General features: G+C 52.7%; 9 protein-coding genes across 9 annotated transcripts; 4 read left to right on the plus strand and 5 right to left on the minus strand.

Annotated features, from left to right (window-relative positions):
* The first annotated feature begins 198 nt into the window (after window positions 1-198).
* Window positions 199-1,729, plus strand: BKA58DRAFT_63479 (chaperonin 10-like protein). Its single transcript, XM_046175659.1, has 2 exons — window positions 199-588; window positions 653-1,729. Exons 1-2 carry the CDS (start codon window positions 444-446, stop codon window positions 1,591-1,593), a joined length of 1,086 nt encoding a protein of 361 aa, XP_046020262.1. The 5' UTR covers window positions 199-443; the 3' UTR covers window positions 1,594-1,729.
* On the minus strand, window positions 1,617-4,209 carry BKA58DRAFT_450248 (heterokaryon incompatibility protein-domain-containing protein; the record flags this gene model as incomplete). The annotated part of the gene is made up of 2 exons (XM_046174345.1): window positions 1,617-3,708; window positions 3,828-4,209. The coding sequence occupies 2 exons, from the start codon at window positions 4,207-4,209 to the stop codon at window positions 1,865-1,867; spliced, it is 2,226 nt and encodes a 741-aa protein (XP_046020263.1). The 3' UTR covers window positions 1,617-1,864.
* A 1,792-nt stretch (window positions 4,210-6,001) lies between these two features.
* BKA58DRAFT_63459 (uncharacterized protein) lies at window positions 6,002-7,764 on the plus strand. Its single transcript, XM_046175656.1, has 3 exons — window positions 6,002-6,418; window positions 6,475-6,688; window positions 6,744-7,764. The coding sequence occupies exons 1-3, from the start codon at window positions 6,070-6,072 to the stop codon at window positions 7,741-7,743; spliced, it is 1,563 nt and encodes a 520-aa protein (XP_046020264.1). The 5' UTR covers window positions 6,002-6,069; the 3' UTR covers window positions 7,744-7,764.
* A 21-nt stretch (window positions 7,765-7,785) lies between these two features.
* On the minus strand, window positions 7,786-9,477 carry BKA58DRAFT_325632 (beta-lactamase/transpeptidase-like protein; the record flags this gene model as incomplete). The annotated part of the gene is made up of 2 exons (XM_046168022.1): window positions 7,786-8,982; window positions 9,040-9,477. The coding sequence occupies 2 exons, from the start codon at window positions 9,475-9,477 to the stop codon at window positions 7,786-7,788; spliced, it is 1,635 nt and encodes a 544-aa protein (XP_046020265.1).
* A 1,376-nt stretch (window positions 9,478-10,853) lies between these two features.
* Window positions 10,854-12,269, minus strand: BKA58DRAFT_325840 (blue light regulator 2; the record flags this gene model as incomplete). Its single annotated transcript, XM_046168031.1, has 2 exons — window positions 10,854-10,969; window positions 11,021-12,269. The coding sequence occupies 2 exons, from the start codon at window positions 12,267-12,269 to the stop codon at window positions 10,854-10,856; spliced, it is 1,365 nt and encodes a 454-aa protein (XP_046020266.1).
* Window positions 12,270-17,258: 4,989 nt separating this feature from the next.
* Window positions 17,259-18,489, plus strand: BKA58DRAFT_63590 (uncharacterized protein). The gene has a single exon (XM_046175661.1). It carries the CDS (start codon window positions 17,272-17,274, stop codon window positions 18,163-18,165), a length of 894 nt encoding a protein of 297 aa, XP_046020267.1. The 5' UTR covers window positions 17,259-17,271; the 3' UTR covers window positions 18,166-18,489.
* BKA58DRAFT_63580 (3-oxoacyl-reductase) lies at window positions 18,244-19,705 on the minus strand. The gene is made up of 2 exons (XM_046175660.1): window positions 18,848-19,705; window positions 18,244-18,784 (listed from the first exon to the last, which is right to left on the minus strand). The coding sequence occupies exons 1-2, from the start codon at window positions 19,243-19,245 to the stop codon at window positions 18,322-18,324; spliced, it is 861 nt and encodes a 286-aa protein (XP_046020268.1). The 5' UTR covers window positions 19,246-19,705; the 3' UTR covers window positions 18,244-18,321.
* On the plus strand, window positions 19,589-21,799 carry BKA58DRAFT_325815 (uncharacterized protein; the record flags this gene model as incomplete). The annotated part of the gene is made up of 3 exons (XM_046168029.1): window positions 19,589-19,701; window positions 19,809-19,836; window positions 19,898-21,799. 3 exons carry the CDS (start codon window positions 19,589-19,591, stop codon window positions 21,797-21,799), a joined length of 2,043 nt encoding a protein of 680 aa, XP_046020269.1.
* Window positions 21,778-23,492, minus strand: BKA58DRAFT_370296 (uncharacterized protein). Its single transcript, XM_046168982.1, has 2 exons — window positions 22,536-23,492; window positions 21,778-22,434 (listed from the first exon to the last, which is right to left on the minus strand). Exons 1-2 carry the CDS (start codon window positions 23,269-23,271, stop codon window positions 22,037-22,039), a joined length of 1,134 nt encoding a protein of 377 aa, XP_046020270.1. The 5' UTR covers window positions 23,272-23,492; the 3' UTR covers window positions 21,778-22,036.
* Between the last annotated feature and the right edge of the window lie 2,732 nt (window positions 23,493-26,224).

Raw genomic sequence — 26,224 nt, forward strand, 5'->3', positions numbered from 1 at the left:
GTCAAACACATCGGCAGGCGAGAAATACACAAGAGATACCCGCGGAAGCATAAGATGTTGGCTGGAATAGTCCAAGGCAATCTGACCTGGTACCAGATCTCCGTCATGTCTAATACGTCAAGATCAGGCAACCTGCTCTCCCGCATTTCAAAGCTCTACAGCACCTACAGTCTGAGCCGATGTCAGCACCACACAGAGTACACCAATTAGTGGATACATGAATAGTAATTCCGCGAATGAACAGCAACCCGCTTCGTGCTGCGTAATACGCGGCGGAAAGTTTCCGTATCAGGATGATCGCTTAATCATCGAGGACCATACACAATAGCTATCTCCAAAAAGCCGCAGACAACTAGCAAGTCATCAAAGCATATAACATACCATCATCATCAAAGTCCCTCCCACCATGTACTTTACCCACCTATCCGGAACCCATCCCCAAAATGAACGAAGCCGCTGTGCTCACCTCCCCCAGATCCCCGCTCGTCGTGCAATCACTGCCCATTCCTAGCCCTGCACCCCATGAACTACTTATCAAGGTGCATTTTATAGGCGTCAATGCTATCGAAGCCAAGATTTCTAAACAGGGCAAGTTCTAATAGTACGAAATGCATGTAAGACACATACTAACTTCGTACGTTCGCATCTACAGCAACGCCACCACCGCCCTCCTACCCTTTCATTCCAGGCTCTTCCTACACGGGTACAGTTTCGGCTGTCGGCTCCCAAGTCACGGAATACCAAGTTGGCGACCGCGTTCTCATTAGCAAGAGATTTGGTACACAGGGAAATGCATATGGCGCGTATCAACGCTACGCTATTGTTGCTGCGGGTGAGAAGATTATTATAAGTGTACCAGGCTGGTTCACTGACAGTGAGGAGAAGGCGCTAGTGGCGGTGGTGATGAACGCGAGTTGTGTGCCTGGACTATTTTCTGGGCGATTGGGACTGCGCAGACCGGATTTCAGGGAGAACGAACAACGAAATGATGATGAGGCGGGGGTAAGACAGATTGAAACAAGCAAGAAGGAGAAGATTTTGGTATACGGCGGAAGTTCCAGTTTTGGCCGTCTAGCAGTGCAATACCTTGGATGCGCGGGGTACGATGTCACCACCACGTCGTCGCCTCTGCACATGGCCAGCGTACGTTCGCTCATTGGCAGTGACAATCAGGTCATCGACCATACGCAACCCCCCGAAAGAGTCATTGCAGAACTCAAAGCGCGTGGACCATACGACATCGTCGTCGACATGATATCCACCCCCCAAACTATCCCTCTCACAAGCCGCATCCTGGTCGCCCAAGGTGGGGGAAAGCTGTTCACTACCCAGCCTGCTTTCGGCCCGGAGTGCTTGCCAGAGGGTGTAGAGAGAATTTTTGAACCGTGGTCGGACTCGTTGTACGAGGAGGGGAATGAAGGACTGATGGAATGGGTTGTGGGGATGTATTTACCATTTGGCATGGAGAAGGGGTGGATGAGTGGGCAGGTTGTTGAGATGGTGGAGGGGCTCGAGGGTGTTGACGTGGTTCTGAGGGGGATGATTGAGGGATGTGCGAGTGGAAAGAGGTTTGTTGTTGAGGTTGTTGGGTAAGGACTTTTAGGGTGGATTTTTGGGAAATCAAATCTGTGTATGATACCTAGTATATATGCCTGTGGAAATACCAGCTCCCAGCCTCTTCTACCCACATCCAAACACGAACAATGAAAGTGCTACCGTGATGTGCCAGTAGCAAAGGGGGTATCGAATACACAAAGCACGAACGAAAGCCCAGCCAACCCCACAAGTCCAACATGGCTGTTTCCATCCCAATCTCCCTCAAACAATAACTCAGGTTACACTACCCTGCCCTCCAACCATGCCCTTAGACAACGGTGAAAGTCCTCTGCGGATAATTATCCAACTGCGTCATATCCTGAATCTCGGGAAACCAATGTTCAAACAGCGCCTCAGCATCCTCACTCATCTCCTGCTCCGTCCCTTCAGGCGTACACTCATAACACTCCAGTCTACCCACGCGACGAAACGTGTTGTTCCCCGATGAAGACGAAGACTTGAGGACGATACCGACGATAGAAGAACGGAATGTCATGCTAACGAGGACGCAAACGAGGGTTTCGCCATCTTGCAGCGCGTCTTCGCCGCGGGGAGGGACGACGTCGGGGGTAAAATCGACGGTCATGCCGTTTTTGGCTAGCATGTATGAGGGTGGGGCGTCTGACGATGTAGAGGGAGATGGACAAGTGTGAAAAACGACTTCTGCGGTCATCGCACCTGAAAGTTCGAGGGGTTCGCCCATGATAGGTGACCAAGCACTCGCACGCTTGCCTTTTGGACCAAAAGAAGCTCTGCACGCAAGATCCATGGCACTTGTGTTGTCGAAGAAGATAGGTGAGCCTTCGACTGAGGCCCACGACCAACTTGGCACGTTTTGTCCTTGGGCTAGTTTCGGGCGCCGGCAACGTGAACTGTCGTTGGGATACCAGAGGAGGCCGAGGGTGCTGAAGGTCCATTGGCCAGCTATATAACCTGAGTGGAGGGTCAGAGAGAGGGCTTTTGCGATGCTGGCTATTGCTATCAGGCGGTCGCTGTCGTAGGTGAGATGGCGTGCTGTGTATTCGGTTATGATGTAGGACCATAGTTGAAGTGTTTCTTCGCGTCTGCGTAACAGCTCTTGCTGAGCGCCGTTGGTGAGGTTTGTGGAGGCCAGTTGGTTTGTCATGCTGTCCATCCGGGTGTGTCCCATGTTTCCGTTGCTGCTAGTTTGCTGTGGCCTGTTGGCTGTTTCGTGTAGGACTCTGCCAAACTCCTGCTTGACCTGGTCGCATGGCCGCGTATCATATATACCGTCGTCAATACGCCCGCATTCGCATTGGTAACCTTTTCGGCATTCCAATATCATCTCGCTCTTGGTGAAATGTAGCACTCTCGGCGAAAGTAGGCGTTCGGCGTATGGCCATGCGCGAATCAAGAGGGGCGTGTGTAGATTTGCTTCTTCGGACATGTTGAAGGGTAGCTCCCACTCGTTCATGTGAGCATTTCCGTCAAAAGGCGCCTTGAAACTATAATGACTCGGCTGCTCCCGCACATTGATCTTATGTAGCGAGCCTTTGTTGTCCGTTGCTTGGATCTTGAATGGCTGTGTTTTGGGAGGGAAGAGGGGTTGAGTGCTGCTGTCGGATGCGGAGGTCGCCGCAATCGTCAGGAAGGCGTTGCCGAAGATCTCATCCATCTGGAGCGAGTCTTCAAGCTTCTCTTGGACGTCATCTTGTATGAGGCACAGACTATCGATGAACAGCCAGCGGAAACCAAGCGCTCGGGTGAGGAAGACGGCCTCTTGGTATGCTCTTGGCAATGTTGACCATGGAATGCTCTTCTTGTGCGATTGCAGGTTTGCTAACGTAGTTTTCGGGATCCCTTTGGCCAGCCCCCAAACATGACTCAAGGCGATATACTCGCCGTGTTCATATCTCCTCTCGTCTTGGACGTATTCACTTTCGTGCAAGCGCATGCTCTTGGAGTCGTCGCGCGACAACAAGTCTAGTACGCGCTTCGGCAGTGTGGTCGGTTTACCTCGGCGACTGCATGTAACATGGGTCTCTAGGCAGGTCTTTATCAAGTCTCGAGCTGTTGCTAGACCAGTACCCTGTAGTGGGTTATCTGTCACATGTCTTCCTCGCCCAATGGCGGAGAAAGGAGACTGGCCGTCTGCGGTGTTGTCAGTCCACGCGTTCCTGCAGAGCGAATGAGCTAGCAGTAGGTGATCGTTCCACGACCGCGACCGTCATTACATCAACTGAAGCACGTCGGAAGAAAATTTGGCATACCTCCATCGGTGAAGAACTCGAGTTTCAGATCTGCATGGCCTGCCGCATGTTCATGTTCGTCCTCGTGGCAATCGTCATGGTCGTCGTTGTCTTTCCATCGGAGCTCAACTGAAAGATGTTCTTGGGGAACTTTTCCATTTTTTGGCCTGAATGTTTCTGCCTTCACTCTAACATTATCTTCGTTGATGTTTGGGAACCGGTCGTGGTGTAGGAGGATGCCATTGAGGAGGAGCGCGCACGCGCGGCAGGAACTTGACCTAGACCTCAGATTTGGCAGCGTCGTGTCTACCCAAACGAACGAATCTGACCCATTCTCTTGCACGCTGTCCGATCCATGGAGGTGCTTCTGGAGACCTTTACATGTCGCGCAAACAGATACCATGGCGTCGTGGAGTGGTTGAGTTTGGTGATGGATATGACGACGGTGCGGGGTGCTGAGGTTCGTTCCCGTTGTTCCGCGGGGGCGGCAGGACAGTGTTAGGGAAACGGCACACTGACCAGGTATACGTCAATTGAAACCCCTTAAGCAGTCGCTACTAGTGAAATTGCTGGACTGCGAAGCCAGTAGCAGCAGCTGACATTTGCGTGCGGCTTCCAGACCATTCGACGGCCTAAGGTGGAAGGTCAGCTCTGAACCAAACCAAAAAGTGGAGGTGCCACTAACACTACGAACAGTGAACCTCTCTCGCTCTTGTGGGGACGCCCAGCTTCCAAAGCACAAGGATCTCTTGTCGCACTGCGCCGAGGCTACGATTATCATTTGCAGAAAGATAAGTATTCGGCGACCTATCGCCGCCTTGTCTCGCCCCTCGTTCGGAGGCCTGCAGCACAGATCATCGCGCATCGCACATGGCGATATCATTCAAGCTGGTGCATGCTGACATTCATCTTGCGCCCGCCGAGTCTTGGTAACGAATGGATCGCGACGAATGCCCAGGTCCCGCTCATTCGGTGCTTCTCCCGTGAACACGACCCTCGCGCCCGCAGATCCGGGTCAACGTGCTTCAGCCCACTTGCTCACTCATTCGTCAATATGATGCTTTTTTCGAGCTGCTAGCTATAATAGGAGAATTTACCATGAAACATGAGCTGAGCCATCGCTCGGCCAGGTGCTGCATCTAACAGGAATGAGATCTAGATGCTCACCTGACAACAGCCATGAGTATGCCTTCATGTCCAAGCCTTCTGGCATCAGCAGAGCCGTATTGCCACACGCCGAAGTTTTTTCAGCCTGCTTTCAGACACCCACGCAGGATGATGCATGGAAAACGCCCTACTTCCGCCTCAAAAGCCATCTTCAGCAGCCAATCGTGCCTACGGGACATTTCTGACTTGCATTCCATATCCATATCCGGCGCATCATTCGGCCATGTGCAATCTATCCACCAGTCTACCGTCAGCATGTCAGATTCGTTAATCGTCTTCCGGCTACATTGGCCATTTATCGGTTGCGAAAGGACGGCGACACGGTTCCAACTGCCCAGAAGGTTGAAAGCAGAGCCACACTCGCGCAAAAGTACGTGTATCAGCGATTTCAAGTCTAACGATAAGGTCAATCTGCAATTTCCCGCTGCGTGTCATCATTTAGGCGTCAAGATGGTTAGGCTAGGTTCTATCGAAATGTGTCTTTATGCATCCATGAGCCACTGCGACTGCCTCATATGCAAGCCTTCATGACTCTGCCTCGCCATTTGCTCTGCGGTCTGAGAGTCCGGGCCAACAAGATGCAATGGCTGTGAACCGCAGCCTTGAGAGCTCTCCTAGAGGCTGCCCGCTCAAGTATGCACAAGGCGAAGCCAAGATGATTAGAAAATGTTGCCTAAACTCGTGGAAGCTTCAAAGACTCGTTGGAGCTGCGCATCATTTGCGGACGGCCATGCTGTAGTGTCCTATAGCGTGGCGACTCCCTACTCCATCACGCTTGTGTCATCGTCACGTAGGCTCCTACATTCTGGTTCCAGGATATACAGCGCTCATAGATCGGTGAAACACGAATTCTATCTATCTTTTCTGCCAAACGTGGCTTGTGCAAATCGCGTCTTACTCACCATGGCCACGAGACTACGCGTCGTGTCTGAGTGAAGGGCTCAGCGCACGTGCACTCCCCACCAGAATCGAGACTAGCGTTGCGGAACTGCATGTGGTAGCGACGACCCGACCCCACATCGGGCCGCCACAAGCATACCAGTCGCAGTGGACGTGCCAGAGTCACGATGTAGGTAAATCATCCGGCACCACCAACATGATGTCGGTAATCAGCTCTTTGCGTAAGCAAATTGCAACATGCGAAGCCACACTCAAAGATCTGCGTCAACAGCTGGCGGAAGCGGAACACAATCAACGCGAGCAGGGCAAGGTTGTGCCGCAGAAAAGGCCGCTAGCGACTGATCCTACAAATCCAATGGATCATGACATGAACTTTGGAGTCCCTGATCAGTTTCGTGACGAGGTCTTTTCGATCCTCCAGCCAGAGCAAAAGGCGCCGGAGGCTGCAAGCATTGCAGCCGAGGATGCGCCAAGATGGCCATTGGAGAAGAACGAATACAAGAGATATGGAAGGCAGCTGATTATGCTTGAGATCGGACTGAAAGGTGCGTCACATTTTGAACAATGAGACTTGGAATTGCGCTGAGCTCGAGTCTTCTAGGTCAGCTTCGCCTGAAAGATGCCCGTGTACTCATCGTAGGTGTTGGTGGTCTTGGCTGTCCAGCTGCTGCGTATCTCGTCGGAGCAGGAGTTGGTACCGTCGGACTAGTCGATGGCGATGTGGTAGAAGAGTCGAATTTGCACCGACAGATCTTACACTCAACGGCCAGAGTTGGAATGACCAAAGTCGAGAGCGCGATGGTGTCTCTGAAGTCGTGCGTCTACCCACCAGTCTATACTACAAGAGACTCAGCTAACCTACTAGACTAGGCTCAATCCTAATGTCATACTCATCCCTCACATATCCCGACTGAGCCCAGAGACAGCGATCTCGACCTTCAAGTCATATGATTTGGTCCTGGATTGCACAGATACACCAGCGTCGCGCTATCTAATATCCGATACATGTGTCCTCCTAGGCAAAACCCTCGTCTCAGCCTCAGCCCTTCGCATCGACGGCCAAATGATGGTCTTGAACAACCCCCCGTTACCAGCCGGCGACCCCAACGGCGGCCCGTGCTACCGCTGCGTCTTCCCCAAGCCACCACCCCCCGAATCCGTCGTCTCATGTGGCGACGGCGGCATTCTAGGACCCGTCGTCGGCGTAATGGGCGTGTTGCAAGCACTCGAAGCGATCAAAGTCCTCACCCACAAACCTACTACAACACCCGCAGAGCCGCCGAGTCTTCTTCTCTTCTCAGCCTATTCAAATCCGATGTTCCGATCCATACGCCTCAGGAGTCGGAAGGCTAAGTGCGCTGCGTGTTCTACGCATGCGACGATTAGCGCGGAAGCGCTGGAATCTGGAAGCCTGGATTATGTTCAGTTCTGCGGTAGTTTACTTCCAGATACTAATCCACTGGCCCCCGAAGAACGCATATCAGCCAAGAACTATGCGCAGTTACGATCAGGTGTTAATCCTTTCACGGGAACAGTATCGAAGAAAGAAAGCCATCTGCTAGTCGACGTCAGGGAGAAAGTACAGTTTGAGCTGTGTAATATTGACGGGAGTATAAATGTGCCTTTCTCTACAGTTTCAGCTACCCGAGGGCCTGCGTCCGCTGTCGAAGAGGAGGGTTGGGCTAAGATGCTACGACAGTCTGAGAAGCCTATCTTCGTTGTGTGCAGATTAGGCAACGACTCGCAGGTCACAGTCAAGAAGATGAAAGAGCTTGGACTCGATGCGGGAGGGAAGAGGTATATTGGTGATATCAAAGGAGGTCTACAGGCATGGAGAAGTAGTGTTGATACCGAGTTTCCAGATTACTAAAGCCATGCTCCCAATTTACCGCTATAAATGGGCAGTAGTATGCTACTCTACTTTTACCAAATTCACCCTCCAACCAAGTAACTCCACACTCTCAACCTTCCCAGTGTCCTCATCCATATGAAACAGAAACGTATCAAGCGGCTCCCCCACATACCTCGCCCAATCCCCATTATTCCAACTCATACACTCCAACCCCGCCCACAGTTTCTTCGCCGGGCTGATCTGATCAGGTAGCATCCTCCAATTCTCGTTCTGGGTACCCAGAGAATCTGGATCAGTCGGGTACAACCTCGCGCTAAAGTTGTCCAGCGGAACTTTCTGCTTCATAGCCAAAGCCGCAATGACATCAACGCCGTTGACGCTCAACTCCTCGATAGCCAGCCCCGGTCCCGACGTCGAAGACAAAACAAGTGTATCGTTCGAAGACGCCGTCTCAAGCACATATCTCCCCGCGTACTTCTCCCCAGTCTGCTGACGTGCTAGTTGATCCGCCCACGGAACCAACGCACTCACAACTGTATCCAACAACTCAATACTCGAATAACTCGTCTCACCCCCCGCCGCATTAATCGTGATACTGATGTCGTATTCCGGGATCAGCACAAGATAGCTCCCATACCCCGGTACACCACCTGCTTTCGTATACACATCAATCGCGCGCGGAAACTCGAGCGAAAGGTCATCGATGCGGAAGATTTCCCAGGCTACGCCGACGTATTGGTGGAGAGAGCGTAGGAAAGTGGTGGGCTGCATCCACTCCCTTAATGCTACTTTGCTGAGTAGCTCCCCGTTCTTGAGCGCGTCAAGCAGGGCGAGCATGTCGTTGGGGGTGGACCATAAGCCGCCTGTTGGATTCAAGTTGCCGAAGGGAGCTACGAACCAGGTTTTGTCTTCGGGGCGGCGGGGTAGGATGGCGGTTCCGTCGTCTTCGGGGACGGAGAAGGAGGAGCTCGTCATGCCAACGGGGTCGAGGATGAGCGTTTGGATCACGTCTTCGTAGGTTGTATTGTACGCTGCTGAGAGGGCTTTGCCGAGGAGGATGTAACCGATGTTGCTGTACATGGCGCGGGAGGAAGGGGAGTGTGGGGCGTAGACTGGGTTGTTGAACTCGTCGAGGATTTCTTGGGGCGTACACATCCGACCGCCGGGGATGGGGTCGCAGCCTGGGAGGCTGTTGTTGAGTTTGGGGAGGCCGAGGGCGGTGGCGTTTTGACCGAATGCTATGTCTGTCGTGTAACCCTGAGATGGTGTGTTAGTTCAGAGTGTGGGTGAGGACTGCAGGAGTGGAGGACGTACGAAGCGACCAAGACCGGAGGTGTGATCAGTCAGGGACTTGATGGTTACATCGCTGTAGAACTCCTCGTTCAGGCCGGGGATGAACTTTGTAATTGGATCATCCAAGCTGATCTTGTCTTTGCTCAACTCCAGAGCAAGTGCCGTGATCAACTTGGTAGCACTAGCTAAACGGATCTTGGTGTCGAAGAGCGATTGATTGACTTCACGGCCAGGGGCTGTGTGCTCATATTGGAAGACCGTGGTGTTACTGATCGAAGCTTGGATCGCAAAGGAGGTGTTCTGCACGAAGCTGAAGTTGTTGAAGACGGCATCTGGTATGCTGAAGTTGGAGGTATGGGCAGCGAGTGATGGAGGTGGAAGAATTGGGCCTGGTGGTGGGCATAAGGAGAGTACAGTAGGGGCTAGTAAGGAGATTACTGCGGCTACTGGAAGTAGCATGTTTGACATGACTGGTATATGACAGGCCAGATGAAGAGACGATAGTTTTGTTGAAATGGAAAGCTCTTCGTGAGCCTGGAGATGAGTGATGCGTCTCGAGAAGATAGTACTGCCCTTTCTTATACGGCGAAATGAGGCTTCAATGACAGACGGTAGCACTAGTGTATGCACTGCCTACTTCATAGCTGTGATGCTTCTTTCATCCGGGCTGACGTCGACTCTAGTGCAGATCTACGCAACATCCAACGAGTCCTTACGCCCTGTGGAGATTGTTTAGCTCTCAACAGACGCCTCATGGAAGTTGTTACCCATCAAACAGCCTGGCCGAATGACGTTGAAGTCATCGTGGTGGTAGTCATGGACATTCAAGTCATGCCTGATGATCTCCATTGTAGACGTCAAACATATCGGATCAATACCAACACCGCAAACAGCGAGGCTGTACACCGCAGCTCGCATATCTCAAAATTATGTATCTGGATGTTGGAAAATGGGGCAGGGCTCTCCAAGCGGCTGCGGCCCTTACGCCAACTTTGCTGCTTCTAGCGCCCGCGCTTTGTGGTCTGATTGGCTGGCTCGTACATTCTGAGGCATGTTTAAACGAACAGTTTGTACGAACGAATCAGAGAAACGACGACCGCTGAGCCGCAGCACACCGTAGTAGATCTCTCGGAGAGTTCCATCGGTGCTAAAAGCTTGATGTGTTGGTCGCTCAGTACGAAAGTGGAAGATCCACATTCCGCGTAGACGATGCTTGTCACACATCTTCTGTGCTGTAACTTCCAGGTCCTTGTGTTCGGTTCTGCGCGTTCGCTGAAAAGGTTCAAAAGATGTTGCTTCAAAGCTCATCGTCGACATTGATGAATCGACTGTCGAGAGGGCAGCATCGCTCGATGTAGTCACCAGATTGGTCGACAAGTTGGTGGCGCAACCCATGGTCAGAGATGGTTCATATCAGCCTTGCCATGTGGAGATCGTGGATGATGACGGCGATTAAGGCGGGCCGTCTTGAATTTGAGAGCTTCGTGCAGCCGATGACAGGAAGCATGTCTCCGAGAGAAGGTGGTTCCGTTATCGACATAACGTCATGATACAATCCGATTATGAAGCGGCTAGGTACGAAAGTGTTATTTTAGCACTTTGCAATTCCCTTTACAAAGAAGTGGTATCGTTGCTCAGCCCGAATCTATCCATGGCCCTGGGAATCATATGCTAATTGTAAGGAAACCTGACCCAAAGCCCGTGAAGAGCTACGAATGCAACGCCATTGATATGCCTAACACCCTGAAGCCCGGAAAAAATAGAGAAAAGAGACTCATAAGAAACGCCGCGTAAAAATCGTCAGGAACCACGACTGACTACAGCAAAACAGTAGTTTAGCTGGAGCCTGTACTGCTATGCATGGGCATGGATGGTGTATGCATCATGCCACTTCCACTTGGCATGCTGGTAGGGCCTTGTTGCTTTTTCTTTTCCTTCTTGGCCCATCGCACTGTCGCAGTTAGTACATGGTATGTCCTTGCTTCTGGAGTTGGGCACTTACATCCGCATGCATTGCACAGCGTCTTTGGCCCATTGGGACCCTTCCGCCATTCCGGCGAATCCAATGTGCCGCAGTCTGTGCATACGTATTCGTCGGCAAGTTTCAGCTTCTTCTTCTTGTCTGAAGAATTTCTGCCATCGCGGTCTAGCGATATTTGTATGCCTGCGTCGCCGCGGATGAGGTTGGGGCTGGCGTCACCGGTACTTATACCCTGTGAGCGCTCGCCGTCCCTGTACCGGAGGCCGGTCAACATCTCGATTGTTTCTAGATGATTTGCGCCTTCATACCGCATCATCTTATCGTTGATACTATCGGGCTTGCTCGCGGCGAGGGCTTCGTCGAGGTTCTGGCGGGTGAGGGCGGTGTTGGAGATGACTGGCTTGGCTGGCGGAGGCATTTGCGCATAGGATGCGGCATCTGCCTGGCTCATATTCTGCGTGACATGCGACTCGGAAGGAGTCATCGAGGTGGTGGCGCCTTCCGTCTTCTTTGTCCAGTCATCCTGCTCATCCTGCTCCTCCCGCTTGAGCTCGGCTATGCGCTTCATGAGGCGCTCGTTCTCTATCTTGTGTTCGAGGAAGGAGTCGAGGAGGGCGGCGTTCTTGGTCGGGTAGGGGCGCGCCATCATGAAGAAGCCGCGGCAGTTGATGGAATTCGGCGGCGCAAACGAGTTCTGGTCGCTGCTGAGATGCGGGTGGCCGTGGGACTCGAAGATGACCCATGTGTCGTCCGTCTTACGGAAGCGGTAGAAGAAGCGGAGAGGGTTTCCGGACGCGATCGACTCGTTGAACTCCTTCACGAAGATGCCAATGTCGTCGGGGTGGATGAACTCGTTGATGAAGCGGCCCATGACATGCGTGGGGTCCCATCCCGTGAGCGCTTTACACGAGGGGGAGACATAGAGGACCCTGCCGTCGGGAGTCAGTATGTGCAGCAGGTCGCGCAGCTCTTCGAGCACGCGCTGCGACCAGTTCCGCCGCTTGGTAAACTCGGTCAGGGTGCTGCCAGAGGGGTTCATGTTGGGGGCGCCGAAGCCCGTCGGTAGAGGCCCAGCGCCTGCGCCTGTCATTTGCATGTCGCCCATGGTGCTGCTGGCTGGTAGACTCGCAGCCTGCATCTGTGGATCCGCAAAGGAGAATCCGCCGTTCTGACCGCCCTCGGCTCCGTCCAGCGACCCCATATCCAGGTCCATCGACTGCATGCCATCGTCCATGGGCAGCCCGTTAAACTCCTGGGTCTGGGGGTGCATAGGCATTCCGGGCATCATCTACAATCATGAGACAGTTGTTCAGATTTACTAAGGATGCAGGGCCAGTCAGCGTACCTCTGCACCGCTATTTTGATATTGCGCCATGGCGTCTCAAATGCACGATGCTGCATATGGTGTCGTGCAATAAAGCCGAAGGTGATAGGCGCGGGCAGCTTCCCCGAGGACGTGATGGGATTTCTATGTTTTTTGCATGCCCACCCGCACTTTAGCATGACGACAACAGTGTTGCGCTTGTGAGCCCAACCCGCACGGCCCTCTTGTGCACGTGATACCGCGCCGCTAGTCAACGCGTCCAGGCTACCGCGCCTGTTTTACAGGCAGCAAACAACACGCTGCCATATCAACCCAGCTGCGGAGTGCAATTTCAACATCCGCCTGTTCAACTGTACGACAACGAATAGCCGATCTCCCATCACCAGAAGCACAGCCTTACAGACACCAAGAAAAGAGGCAGCGCCGGCAGCGCGAGCCGCCATTATGTCGAAAGTCGATCGCCTGATGATTCAGGGCATCCGCTCTTTCGGTCCAGAGAAAGGGGAGGTCATACAGTTCACTGCACCCCTGACACTCATCGTCGGCTGGAACGGCTCTGGAAAGACAACCATTATCGAATCTCTCAAGTATGCGACTACCGGCGAGCTGCCATCAAGCAGCAAGACTGGAGGCGCTTTCATCCACGACCCATCCCTCCGAAATGAGAAGGATGGTGTGGCGCAGGTCAAGTTGTCTTTCCGCTCTACTTCTGGGGTACGCATGGTTGCCACCCGTAGTATGCAAGTCACCGTCAAGAAGACTACAAGGAGTCAAAAGACCCTAGAAGGCTCATTACTCATGATCAAAGATGGCGAGAAGCATTCCATCTCAACCCGTGTTGCCGAGCTTGATCAGATCATCCCTCAATATCTCGGTGTATCCAAAGCCATCCTGGAAAACGTCATCTTCTGTCATCAAGAGGACAGTCTGTGGCCCTTGAGCGACGCGACCACCCTTAAGAAGAAGTTTGACGAGATTTTCGAAGCTCTAAAATACACCAAAGCTATCGACAACATCAAGAAGATCCGCAAGGATCGGAACATTGAACTGGGCCAGCTCAAGATCATCGAGGCCAACGCCAAGGAGGACAAGACTCGCGCAGCGGACAGCGAGAGGCGTCAGGCTCGCCTATTTGACGAGATTGAGACGCTGCGAGAGGACTACAACGGCGTCGATGAGAAGTGTACCGAGGCGCAGCAACAGCATAAAGACGCTTACAGCAACGCTGCGCGCTTCGAACAGATTGTAGAACAGCTGCGTGCCAAGCGCATGACTCTAGACATTAACAAGCAAAATGTTGCAGAGCTTCAGGACAGCATCAAGGAGTTGGCTGAATCGGATGAGGAACTCCAAGACATGCTCGACCAGTACGAAGAACGCGTCGCTACGTACTCCACCCAGGCGAAAGAGTTCCGGAATCAGTATCTTGAGCTCAAGAATGGCCTCGAAGACAACAGGGACGCCCTTGGGGTGAAGCAAAGCGAGATCGGCAAGTACGAGGCGCAAAAGGAGCATTATGAGCGTCAGATCCAACAACGCGAGAACTCGATCAAGGAAGCTGCTAAGCGACATGCCATCCGAGGCTTCGATTATGACATCACCGAGAAGCAGGTGGTTGAGTTCCAGCAGATCCTAAATAAGATGTCGCGCGATCAGAACAAAGCTTTAGATCGAGCTAGGGAGGAGACGCAACGTGACCTACGTGAAGCACAGGACAGTCTTAACCAGCTTAAAACACGTAAATCAGGACTCAGCCAGAGCAAGGACTCTGCGCGGAGTCAAATCTCGAACAACGACAAGCGTATATCCGACCTCCAGAAGACCATGAACCACATCAAGGCGGATGAGGGTAGCGAAGCCATTCTCCAAGACAAGAAGCGAGATGTCGAGAAGCAGCTTCAGAATGCGACTACCGCGGCGAGCTCAGAACGTTACGACGAACGCATCTCCGAAGCGTCCAACAACGTACGAACACTCGAAGACCAGAAGGAGCGGTTGACAACTGAGTTTGGAGACGCTTCGAAGCAGGCGCGCGAGTCTGCGTCCATTGACGTCAAGCGCGAGGAGCTACAAACCCAGCAACACAGCTTGGCAACCATGAAGAAGGTTCACAACCAGCGCCTTTCGCAGCTGGTCGACTCTGACTGGGATCCCGCTACCCTTGAGACGACTTTCCAGCAGGTGCTGGCAGAGAAGGCAGGCAAAGTCAAGGAGGCTGGATCTCGCCGCGACATTGCGCAGACCACGTTGGACAAGGTCAACTTCCAGCTGTCAAGCCTGGAGTCGCAATTGAAGCAGAATCGTGCTGACCTACAAAAGTACGAAAAGACTGTGAAAGAGTCTATCCAGAAGGATGATGTCTCCGATTTTGACGAGACTCTGCAACAGCTAGAGGATGAGTACGAGGCGTCCTCTTCGGACAAAGCCAAATTCGATGCACAGATCGACTACATGAGCAAATGCCTGCAATACGCTGAGAAACACAACATGTGCCGTCTTTGTAAGCGGACACTTCATGATGATCACGAGGAGGACTTCACGACTGCAGGTTTCATTAGCGGTCTCAAGGAGATTATTGCAAAAGCGAAGAAGAACATGGAAGCAGACAATGTAGATGAGATCATGGCTGAGCTCGAGGCTGCTCGCAAGGCTAAACCCAGCTATGAACTAGCGACTCGTCTCCGCGAGACTGAACTTCCAGCGCTCCAGGCTAACCTAACCAAGCTGACTGCTGAACGCGATACCCTCAACAAACAGCTTGAAGATCAGGATGCTGTTATCTACGATCTGGAGGCCGCGAAGCAAGAGGTTGAGTCTTTGTCAAAGGAGGTGCAGACCATTGTTGCCTACTTCAGCAGAGCACATGAACTCGAAGCGGAGATCAAAGAATTGGCACAGAAGCAAAAGTCTGCTGGACTTTCGCGGGGCATTGACGCGATTCAAACTGACCTAAGGCGTGTGTCCGAGGAAAGCCGCAACGCCAGGACAATGCTGGACCAGCTTACTGCTGCCAGGGACAAGTCACGTAACCTGATTTCGACTCTAGAGCTGAGCGTACGTGACATCAACGCGGACCTGAGCAGCGCACAGTCAAAACTGAAGGAGAAGCGGGATCTTGCCGATCGAGTGGAAGACTTCAAAAAGGAGAACAACAAGCAACGTGAGGCCATACGCAGCTTCGATCAGGACGTCAACAACATCGACCCCGAGATCGAGCAAGCGCAGTATAAGTACGATGATGTCAACCGTCGTGGCAACGACCGCGTTCAACGTGCTCACGACGAAGCTGCCAAGCTATCCGACACTGTGCGCCAGCTCGACCAGGCAAACGAAGAAATCAATGCTTACATCGGCCGTGGCGGACCACAGCAACTTGCACGCACTCATCGAGAGATTGAGAACTTGCAAGGCGAAGTCGCACGTATCGAAACCGACATGTCTGATCTGACTCGCAAAATAAAGAAGCTCGAAGATACGGTGCGCGACACGGAAACGAACAAGCGCTCTATCAGTGAAAACTTACGCTATCGGAAAGCCAAGCGCTCCCTCGACACCCTGGAAGTCGAGATCAAAAAGCTAGAAGATCTGGGCGCTGAGCGTGACAAGCAACATTACGAGCGTCAAGCTGAACACTGGGATCTTCAATACAGAGACCTCAATCTCAAGAAGACGGGTCTTGAGCGAGACATGAAAAACAAAGATGACCAGCTTACGGAGCTCATGACGGAGTACGAGAAGATCTACAAAAAGGCTGCGGAGCAGTACCGTGAGGCGCACATCAAGGTCGAAACTACCAAAGCCGTCATCGATGACCTGGGGCGCTATGCTGGTGCTTTGGACAAGGCGATCATGAAGTATCACACGCTCAAGATGGAGGAGATCAATACCATTCTCGCTGAGCTGTGGCGCAACGCATATCAAGGTACGGATGTGGACGCGATCCGCATCGTGTCCGATGGTGATGGCAAAGGTAATCGGACATACAACTACCGCGTTGTGATGGTAAAGCAAGACACCGAGATGGACATGCGAGGCCGCTGTTCCGCAGGACAAAAGGTCCTCGCTTCAATAGTCATACGTCTCGCGCTTGCAGAATGTTTCGGCACAAACTGCGGTCTTATTGCGCTTGACGAACCCACTACCAATCTGGATCAGCAGAACATCAAGGGTCTCGCCGAGTCTTTGTCTCAGATCATCCAGAGCCGCAGGAAGCAGGCCAATTTTCAGCTGCTGGTCATCACGCACGACGAGCAGTTCCTACGAGAGATGAACTGTGCTGACTACACCGACATCTACTGGCGCGTCGGTAGAGACGTGAGGCAGGAGAGCTATATCGAGCGCCAGAACATTGCTGAGGTAACTGCACTCCAACCCCCATTGATGCTCGCGCAGAGCAGGCACTCCCTCTTGAATAGGGTCGCTTTTGAAGAATGAACCGGACAGGTTCTAACATTTGACAGGTTTCTTGATCACAGCATCCTCTCTTGACGCACTCTTTGGTAACGTTCGGCTACACGGTACATATTCGCATACTGAGGTGTTCACGGTCTTCGTACATTCGCATCTATAGCCTTTAGGTGTTGATATGGGTATCATAGCGATGGAGTTGGCATGATGGGCGTTGTTCCAGGAGGACCTCAAGTGTATTGTCAGGTATCACGTATCCAAGACGATCACACGTAGGGTCTCAATACATTCACCCTTACTAATCCGCGTCGTATCAAGGTGACAGTGTAATTCCCATAGCCCAGGAGCGCGTTATCAACTTCTGTTTCACCTCACAACGCAACATACACATTGTCGCCACAGATTCATCTGTTCACCTTCTCCTTCCCTTCTAAACCCTGCGAACCCAACCGACCAGAACTTCTCACTCCTTTCAATGCCCGATCTACTAACCCCTCCCTCAACCCCAACACCAAAGCTCCGCCCCCTGCACATTGAAAAAATGACCTCCCCCATTAAAACCCTTCTCTTCGACCTAAGACACCACAACTCCTTCGTCACGCCCCTGACCAACCTTTCAGACCCCTACATCCACTCCATGCACACATTCCAAACTTTCACCACGTCCCTCATCCATGCGCTGGAAGCCAACGACTCCGCAGTCATCGAGCTGGCACAGAACTATACACTGCAAGGAATTTACTCCGACTTGCCTTCTTTCTACGAGCAAGTGACGTTTAGGGATTGGGTGGAAGATGGGATGTTGAAACATCCTCAACGAAGGACGGTGGAACAGCATCAATACCTTCACATCGTAGAGCTTCAAACATTGCAGGGCCCATGCATGGATGTGGGGAGTATCGTAGCGAGCGCTCTCGCGGCGGGGCATGAATGGCATGAAACTGCATACGACCGAGCGAATTTGATAAAAGACCCAGATGCACTGTGGTTCTTCACATCCGCCTCTCAACGTCTCGAAACAGTATCTATTGCCGACGACGACTCATGTCCGATCTGCACATCCCTCTTCGACGCCCACACCCACATCCCCAAACGCGCTCCCTGCACGCACACCTTCTGCGCCCCCTGCCTCTCCTCCTGGCTCCTCAAAAGCACACTCACATACTCCTGCCCTCTCTGCCGCGCATGTATAATCTGCGGGCGGAATCCATGTAGCTACCACGATCTACCCAACGAGTCTGTGATTCCGATGCCGTTGGGTGAGATCATGGATGTGGTGTTGGTTGATAGAATAGGCGGGATGAATCCTAGGGGAGCAGAGTTGCATGGAATGGCGCCAGAGACGTACTGGGTCCTTAGGGAGAAGACTCGGAAGGACAGGGGTGTGTTGAAAGCGGCGAGAAAATGTGTTGGGTGTGATGGAGGAAGAGGATGAGATTAGAGATATGATGGAGGGGATAGAGCGGGATGCTGCTGAGCGTATCAGGGAAGATATCTTGGGTGCGGTGACGGGGGTGCAACGCATAGAGTTGGAGCTGACATGGTGAAGAGCGAAATATCCCCGTGTTTAAATTTGGTTTTCGGAGACTGTTCATTGTAGGTTTACGAATAGACCCCCATCAACCAACAACTGCGCGCCATTCACATAACCGCTCAAATCACTGCCCAGAAAGATCGCCGGACCGGCCAAATCACTCGGCACCCCCGTTCTTCCCAGCGGTATCCTACCTTCCATGTACTTCCTCTTCTCCTCGTCTTCAAGATCCTTCTCGTTGAGCTGAGTCTTGATTGTACCCGGCAGCAGCGCATTGCACCGTATACCATGTGTTCCCAGTGCGCATGCAGAGGACTGGATGAGAGACAGTACACCCGCTTTGGTGGGTGTGTAGTGGCCCTGGTATGCGCCGCCTACAAGGGCGCTGATGGAGGATATGCCGATTATGGAGCCGCCGGGAGGGGATTGCGTGGACATTTGCTTTGCGCCGGCTTGGATGGTGTGGAATGCACCGGTGAGGTTGGTGGTGAGGGTTGTGTTCCAGAGGTCCGGTGTTATTCTAAGGTGTGGCGTGTTAGTTCTGCACTTCTACAGTGTCGTTGCTAAATGAGGGAAAACGTACTCTAAGAATTCCTTGAACTCGCAGATACCAGCGTTGCTTATCACAACGTCCAATCGTCCCCATCTTTGTACTACGGCATCCACCAACTTCTTTCCTGTCTCGGGGTTTCCTACGTCGCCGGGTACTTCTACTAGCCTCTTCTCTATTTCTTCTTTGCTGGTTTGTAGGTTCGAGGCTGCTTCCTCGACGAGGGTCTGGTACTGGGATGAGGACTTGTCGTCGCCGAAGTGGTTCACGGCGACGTTTGCGCCGTGTTGAAGATATCCGAGGACGATGGCGCGGCCGATGCCAGTAACACCGCCCGTGATCATCATGGACTTGCCAGAGAGGAGCTGAGGCGTTTGCGCCGCTGTCGGGGCGGTGGGCGTCCACAGGCTGTTCTTACGGGCGTGCGACATGTTGCTCGTAGGTATAGAGTGTGGGGTATGGTAGATGGACTATCGCAGCATAGGAGGGGCTCAGGGTGGTCTGTTTGGAGGTATTGAATCTCTTAGAAGACGGCGAGAAATAATTTGTCCGATACTACCGTCTATCCAGGAGGAAGCCATAATATACATGCCGCTATGCGCAATCTGGTTCGGTAGGTGCGATGTATAGTTGAGCCGTGTTCGGTCTGGGTGTTCGGGACATCATCAGCCGAGGCCGAAAGTCTTGGCGATTGCGTCGCGCTCCCCAGTTGAACCAGTTGCGCAATTCATGAGAGCCTCCACCAGATACTGCGATACGACCGCGAGATCGAGGATGGTGTATTCTTGGGACGACAAAGAGGCAGTATGCTATCAACTCTATGTTGAGGAGCGGAGGAGTCTGGAAGAGGTCATGTCGTACTTTGAGATACGAGGGTTCACTCCAAGGTATGCAAGCGCTGCGCGGGAGAGTACATATGGGTCGCCGTACTCGCTCACCGTCATTTCGCAATCTTACATGTCTAGAACACTCAACGCTGACAATATTGCTCCAGCAAGCGTGCCTTCCAGACGCAATTCAAGGTGCGTCGCTACCGCACAACTTCCAGCCTCCACTCCGAATCCTTGACTGATACCGTCATAGCGATGGGACTTCCCCTCGAAGCAGAATCCGGCGCACAAGAACACCGCCCTAGTCGCGCGACTCCAGCAACTATGGGAGCAGAACTATACGCAGAAGGATATGGTGGACACGCTACAGGCTGAAGGCTTTCAGATCAACGACCGCGAACTGTTGCGCTTACGCCTGAGGCTTAAGCTCCTACTCCGAGAGAGCGTTTCCAGATCGAAGAAGACAAAGGCTGATGAAGGGAGGATACAAAAGAAGCCGAAGAAGAAGCGTACCAAGGTTGTGCCAGGGCGGGGTCTAATCAACCAGCTTGGAAACGCGATATTGGCAGAGGAATCTACGAGCGATGATGATGGAAGCGAAGAAGAGCCCGCGACTGCTCAGGAAGAAGGAGAGGAGGGTGGGGCACCTATGGAAGAAGCGCGACCTATACTCCCCGAACCCGACATCACAGGCTTGAGCGAGGAGGAAGTGCTACGCAAGCAACTGCGCCAACAGCAACTTCAGACCGAAAGCGACGAGAAATGGCGGACACGCAAGCGAAGACGTCGAACACGCGGTTGGGCCGGATTGCCAGCAGACGCCCCCGGCGAACCTCCACGATTCCCATCCGAAACCACCATCGACGAAGCCAAAGCATACCTCGGTCTGGACAATGATATGTACCGCCAAGTTCGAGAGAGCTTTCTCCAGATCTGCAAGGAGCAGCAAGTTACAAAGAAGACTATTGCCGGTCCGGAGAAGTGGGCGCAGATTGTACAACAACTCGTTCGAGACGACACGCACTTGGCTCAAGTCTTTCAACAAGAGCCAGAGGTGCTGCAGAACGTCGACGCGCTCTTCCGTCCGAAAGGCCAGAGAGCGCTGTCACTTGATGTTATCTGTATGGACGTTACGAAACGCTTACGAACGATGGATACGCGCATGACGCTCGCCGATGCAAAGAACCTTCTTGGTCTCAATCCTGAACAGACACGACACGTCCGAAGCGCTTTTGCCGGAAAGTTGAAAGCAGCTCAGTTTTCCAATAAGCATGAAGCTGGCGAGGACCGCTGGACACAGTTGAAGCAAGTGTGGGTCAACGAGTCCGATTACCTAGTGAGGGCGCTCGCAGATGGGGAAGACGATCCGGACTATGCGCGGAAGTTACGAGCTCTCGAAGTGCTGGCCCGAGACGTGATGAAGCGCCAACAGCAGGAAAAGACTGCCAAAGATCCCAGTAAAAAGAAACAGGTCCATCAAGGACCGGGCCCAGGACCTGCGCCGCCTGTCGTCGCTGCACATCCGACGACCCCGGGAAATAAGGGGAGGCAACACAGTAGTGCTGGTCGAACGGCAACGACGCAGACGACATATCCTGCTGCACCCTCTCTATCCACAGCTTCAGACCTTCAGATCGACCCATCTCTTCTACTAGCCGCGAGCGACGCCGCAATACTACCCGTCCCTTCGTATCAGCCTCAACACCACTACCAGTCCAGCCACTACCAACCAGCATCCCAGCACCAGCACCGCCATCCCGACCCACACGCCCACTTTCAACAAGCCTACTACCCCGCCTCTCCAAATATCTCCATGCCCCTTCCCGTCTACTTCCGCCTCCACGCCCACTCCTCAACTCCATACCCTGCGCGATCCGTCTGGCTCTCCATCATCCAAACACCCTCAGTCGATGAACTACACAATATAGCGATGCGCGAACACCCCGGTACCATCGTGCATAAGCTACAAGGGTTGGTTGTACATAGAGGGGGTCGGGCGGAGAGTGAGGTGTTGGTTGAGGTCACGGATGATGAGGAGTTGGGTGCGTATCTAGGGCTTGTTAGGAGGGGTGAGGATGGGGCGGCTGCTCAGGGGAAGGCGACGTTTGTTGTACTGTTGGGGATGGGTGGAGAGGGGGCAGGGGGGTTTGCGTAGGTGGGTGGACGGGATGGGGTTTTACTGCTTATCACAATCTTGTCATGCAGCATCTCTAGATCGACACAGACAAGATGAGTCCCCATCTTGAACCATCTATGAAGCAACCTACCCTCAATCGTCACACATCAAGCCATATAATTCAATATCAAGTATAAATCCATCTCGAATGCCCGTCAAATGAAAAACACGAACAAGACACCCCCCTCACATACATCATCACGTCAGGTCCTCCATTTACAACACCACCCCATAAGCCTCCTCCCCCGCCCCCCTCCAAACCCTCTCCTTCTCCCTTTCTCCCATACCCTTCCCCTCCATCCACGCTTCCACAACGCTCCTCCACAGTTTCCAGCTCCCCTCCTCTCCCGTAGGCCCACCCACATTACAAACCGGCCAGTCACTTCCGAACATGACTCTGCCTGGGAAACACTTGAAAAGATGGTCTAGGAAAGGAGATAAGGCGGTCAGGATACTGGGAATGTCGGAGGGAGTGGGTGAGACGGTAAATTCGTTGAAGGCGCCTGAGAACTTCATGTAGACGTTGGTGTCGGATGAGAGGGTGGACATGGTTGAGAGCCAGATGGGAGAGGGGATGGGTGAGGTAGGGGAGAGGGGGGGTTTGGCCAGGTGGTCTGGGACTTGTGTTAGTTGAGAAGTCCGTAGCATGTCATGTGAGAATGGGCAAAACACCACGGTGTAGGTGTGCAGGAAAAAGGGGAAGACATATACGTACTCAACACAAACTTGACCCTCCTCCCATCTCCATCTCCTCCTCCCTCCTTCTCCTCCCTCTCCCTAACAGTCTTGATCAACCTTCCCACCGCCTCCATAGGCTCCGTCCCATCCCTATGATTATCAACGCCCACATCAAAACACCACGCCTGGCACCCGTCCCTAAGATCCTTCAACCGGAAAAGATTTCGCACCCAGTTCTCTTCTCCATCCCTTAACATTTTAGCAACAGCCCCCTCCCCCTTTCCTTGTAACAGATACCTCCAACCCTTAATCCTCTGCCAGAGCTCAGGACCAGCCACCTCTTCAACAAGATCTAAATACAAACTAAACACACGCGGTGAGAGATGGAAAGGCGCATACACAACAACCCCCTTCATCTTCCCCGCTTCATCAACTGTAAACCCATCACCTTCATCCGGCGTCCCCTCGACTATCCTCCTCAGAAACTTGACCTCCTCTAGTGGCTCTTTCGCCCACTCCCTCAACTTATTCTTCACTCCCTCATCACTATCAGACTCTTTGATACTTGGCTGCGCGGAGGGAAGATACCGATCAGTTTCTACGTATATAAATCCCGCGGGTTGTGGGGATGTAATGGACAAGTAGTCTGATATGCCGTGCCGTTTGGAGAGGTGGTGGCCAGGGGTCATCCAGCCATGGTTTGAGGCTGATGTTGCGGTTGACGGCCAGAGGTGGATGTGTGTGTCTAGAATGGGTATGTCTTGAGATGCCATTGTGGGATTGGTTGGTAGGGTGGTCGGGCCGCGGGGCGTAGTGTTAGGGAGGCTGATGTGGCTGGGGAGGCTTTGGGACGGATGTGTTTAAAGGGGTGTTTTTTCTTCTTTTGGTTGTAGGCCCAGAAATCTGGTGGTTGGATGTTTTGTTGAATTGATATGCTATACTGAGTACTGTGGTGTTGTAATGCGGGGAGATGCTTTCGGTTGGCGGGGTAAGTGGCTCCGAGTATAGATTGTTGTACCAACAAACGCTACTTCTTCACGCAGATCACGGTTGATTCTGATTCATGTTGTTTGGATTTGGACGTTTTCGTGTCTGAAGACGTTTAGTTTTTCCTATCAGAGAACTTGTCGTCTACAATGACCCAATAGCAGTACTAGTAATGGACTTGCAGTATTGATGAGCAACATGCATTCGGACTACTCGAACTCAAAGCTATTGGAGACGACAAGATCTGTTATTTTGATTGATATGAAGCAAACTCAAATGGCTAGGAAAGACCGTCCGGCTTGGCCGCCCTTCATCACGATATGGCCGGTGATAAATCAAGGCAACGTACAACGTATCGACGATTTCCAGCCTCGGCAGCTTGATGCCGGAACACATGCTTCGTATCCTGCAGATGATATACCGGAGTGCACGACCGTTGGTTCTAGACACATGCAAGACGTGCATCTTGGCATCACAACAGGAGCGCAGTACATACCACATACAAAGCAGAACCCACATATTCGTACACCTCACCAAACGCGCTCCACGGAGGAAACGTACAGCAATTAGGCGTCCCCTGCACGCACGACGCCGACTTTGACGTGGTCTCAGAAGGCAGCTCGCCTCGATCGTGCAGTGATAGGCGCTTAGTCGTCCCGCGCTTCCCAGCCACAAGGACAAGTGTCAAACTCAATGCCTATGAAGCCGACGGCAATTGTGGGGTAGCCATAGGCAAGAGGGTACGAATATACTTTCGCTTGGAAAGCGAGCGCGGGTGCCCATCGATCCTGGTGCTATTGCCCTTGATTACCTCTCACGGTACAGTAATTCCCGTGAAGGTTCGGAAGCGAGGGAGGGGTAAGCGGAGCAAAGAGGGCCGGAGAAGCACCGACACTGCCAGGCGCGCAGCTCAACAAACAATTTTCAGAAGTCGTGCATATGTGAGGCTCTGCGAAGGTCACTTTGTTTCCGTGGAGCGTGGCATGTGACTGGGGAGCCTGCTTACTGCATCTGCCGAAATTCTTGTATCGGCAGCGCGCAGCATGCGCGAATTAGATGTATGGCCGAAGCTGTCAAAATCTGTGGTGGCTGAGCGTCTCCGATCCTATTAATCTCAGCATTTAGTCAGCTCCACCACTGTCAGCAGGACCCTCTCTGTATTTGCAAAAGAGAGGGTCTGCCGATGGACCTTCGCCTGTTGGTCTCCAACATCACCTCAGCGCTTACCAATATAGTGCATTATGGCACACTTTGCTGAGCACTAGTTGTTATTGTACCCACACCCGTTTGCCCATCATCCGCCAGTATCTATCAGCGAGTGGGCCTAAGACCGAAGTAGCCCTTTACAGATACTATGGGAATGTCTGGCGGCCTCATCCCGCGATGTATGACGTGAGGTGTTGAAAGCTGACTCGTGCGGCGCCGAACGCCTAAATCACAATCAAGGACCGAGAGGCCGTCCGGCTGTTCTGATCGTGAAAGCAAGAAGAGGGTGGGGTGAAAAGTCTGGATGCAACGAAAGTAGCCGTGATTGTGGAGAAGACAGGCAAGACCCCTGATGTCTCTTGACGCCGAGTCAGCCACGGCTCAGTCAGGATGCACGTCATTTTAGCGCGTTTATAGCCGTGGAGTAGAGGCATGTGTTGCGGCTCGCTCGGTTCAAGAGACCGATACTTAGGGAGTGGACTATAGATCATGTGTTCTTGTGGCTGATGATATAGGAATGCGGCTGTGTGACGATGCTAATCTTGGTTACGCGATGTTTGACGTGCAGCTGCAGGGACTCGCTATCATAGATGGTGTTCCAAGGTTGCTGTGCGGAGTGACAGTACAGTCATGTGAGGATGTCGTGCGACGTCGTCATCTAAGATCGACGAACCATGGAAAAAGAAAAGCGCCGGGACCCGTAGCGGACGACGGACGAGGCTTGATCGGATCTACTCTACCAAAGTCGCACCGAGCCTAAGAATGGCTAGTAAGGGTTCCCAAAAGGCCACCTATATCTGCGGTATTAAACGACGCGCAAGCCGGTGGAGCTGGAAGGAGTAGGTTGAGACGATGACGATGTCATATATGGTATCTTCCCCACATTACGACGTTGCAGCGTTCCTGGATACAAACCGTTTCGGGCAGACTGGCCAGATCGACCTCGTGCACGTGACTTGTGCCCCGAAGATGAAAGCTTTTCTACTAGACATATCCGAAGATATGCCGCGACGAGCAGATTCCGGCGATAACTGTACCGCAAACGTTAGAGGGACCTGACTCGAAATGATTTGCAGCTCGTGCTTGCTTGCCGCTGGATCTCGGTTCACGACCGGCACGGCGCGACGCTACCTCTGGCGCGCCAGTTCAAGGCCCATACTGACGGAGAGAAGTTGTTCTCACAATTTCGCAACCGAAATCCCCAAACAAGCACGGCTAAGTTTCGGTGTTGTTGGAGATTGCTGATGATGTAAAGATTATGTATTGGTTTGGTTGAACAAGTTTGTGTGCCCGTGTCGAACTTGGAATATTGCTGCCGGTATGGAGCCGCGATCGATTCAAACGCACGCTCGGAGGAGGCTCCAGCATTTTGTCAGACAATCATGACACGATCATGACCAGATCCAAAACTTGCATGATAAGTAGCCTCAAACAACTTATGGGGTAGATCTGGGCCTTTTGGAACTTAGGCTAGACGTCTGATGTCGTCAGAGGGCCAGCATCTTTAGAGGCTAAGAGAGTCGACAGGGACTC

This window comes from Alternaria rosae (assembly GCF_020736505.1).
Source record: "Alternaria rosae strain MPI-PUGE-AT-0040 chromosome Unknown BKA58scaffold_13, whole genome shotgun sequence".
NCBI classification, from domain to species: domain Eukaryota; kingdom Fungi; phylum Ascomycota; class Dothideomycetes; order Pleosporales; family Pleosporaceae; genus Alternaria; species Alternaria rosae.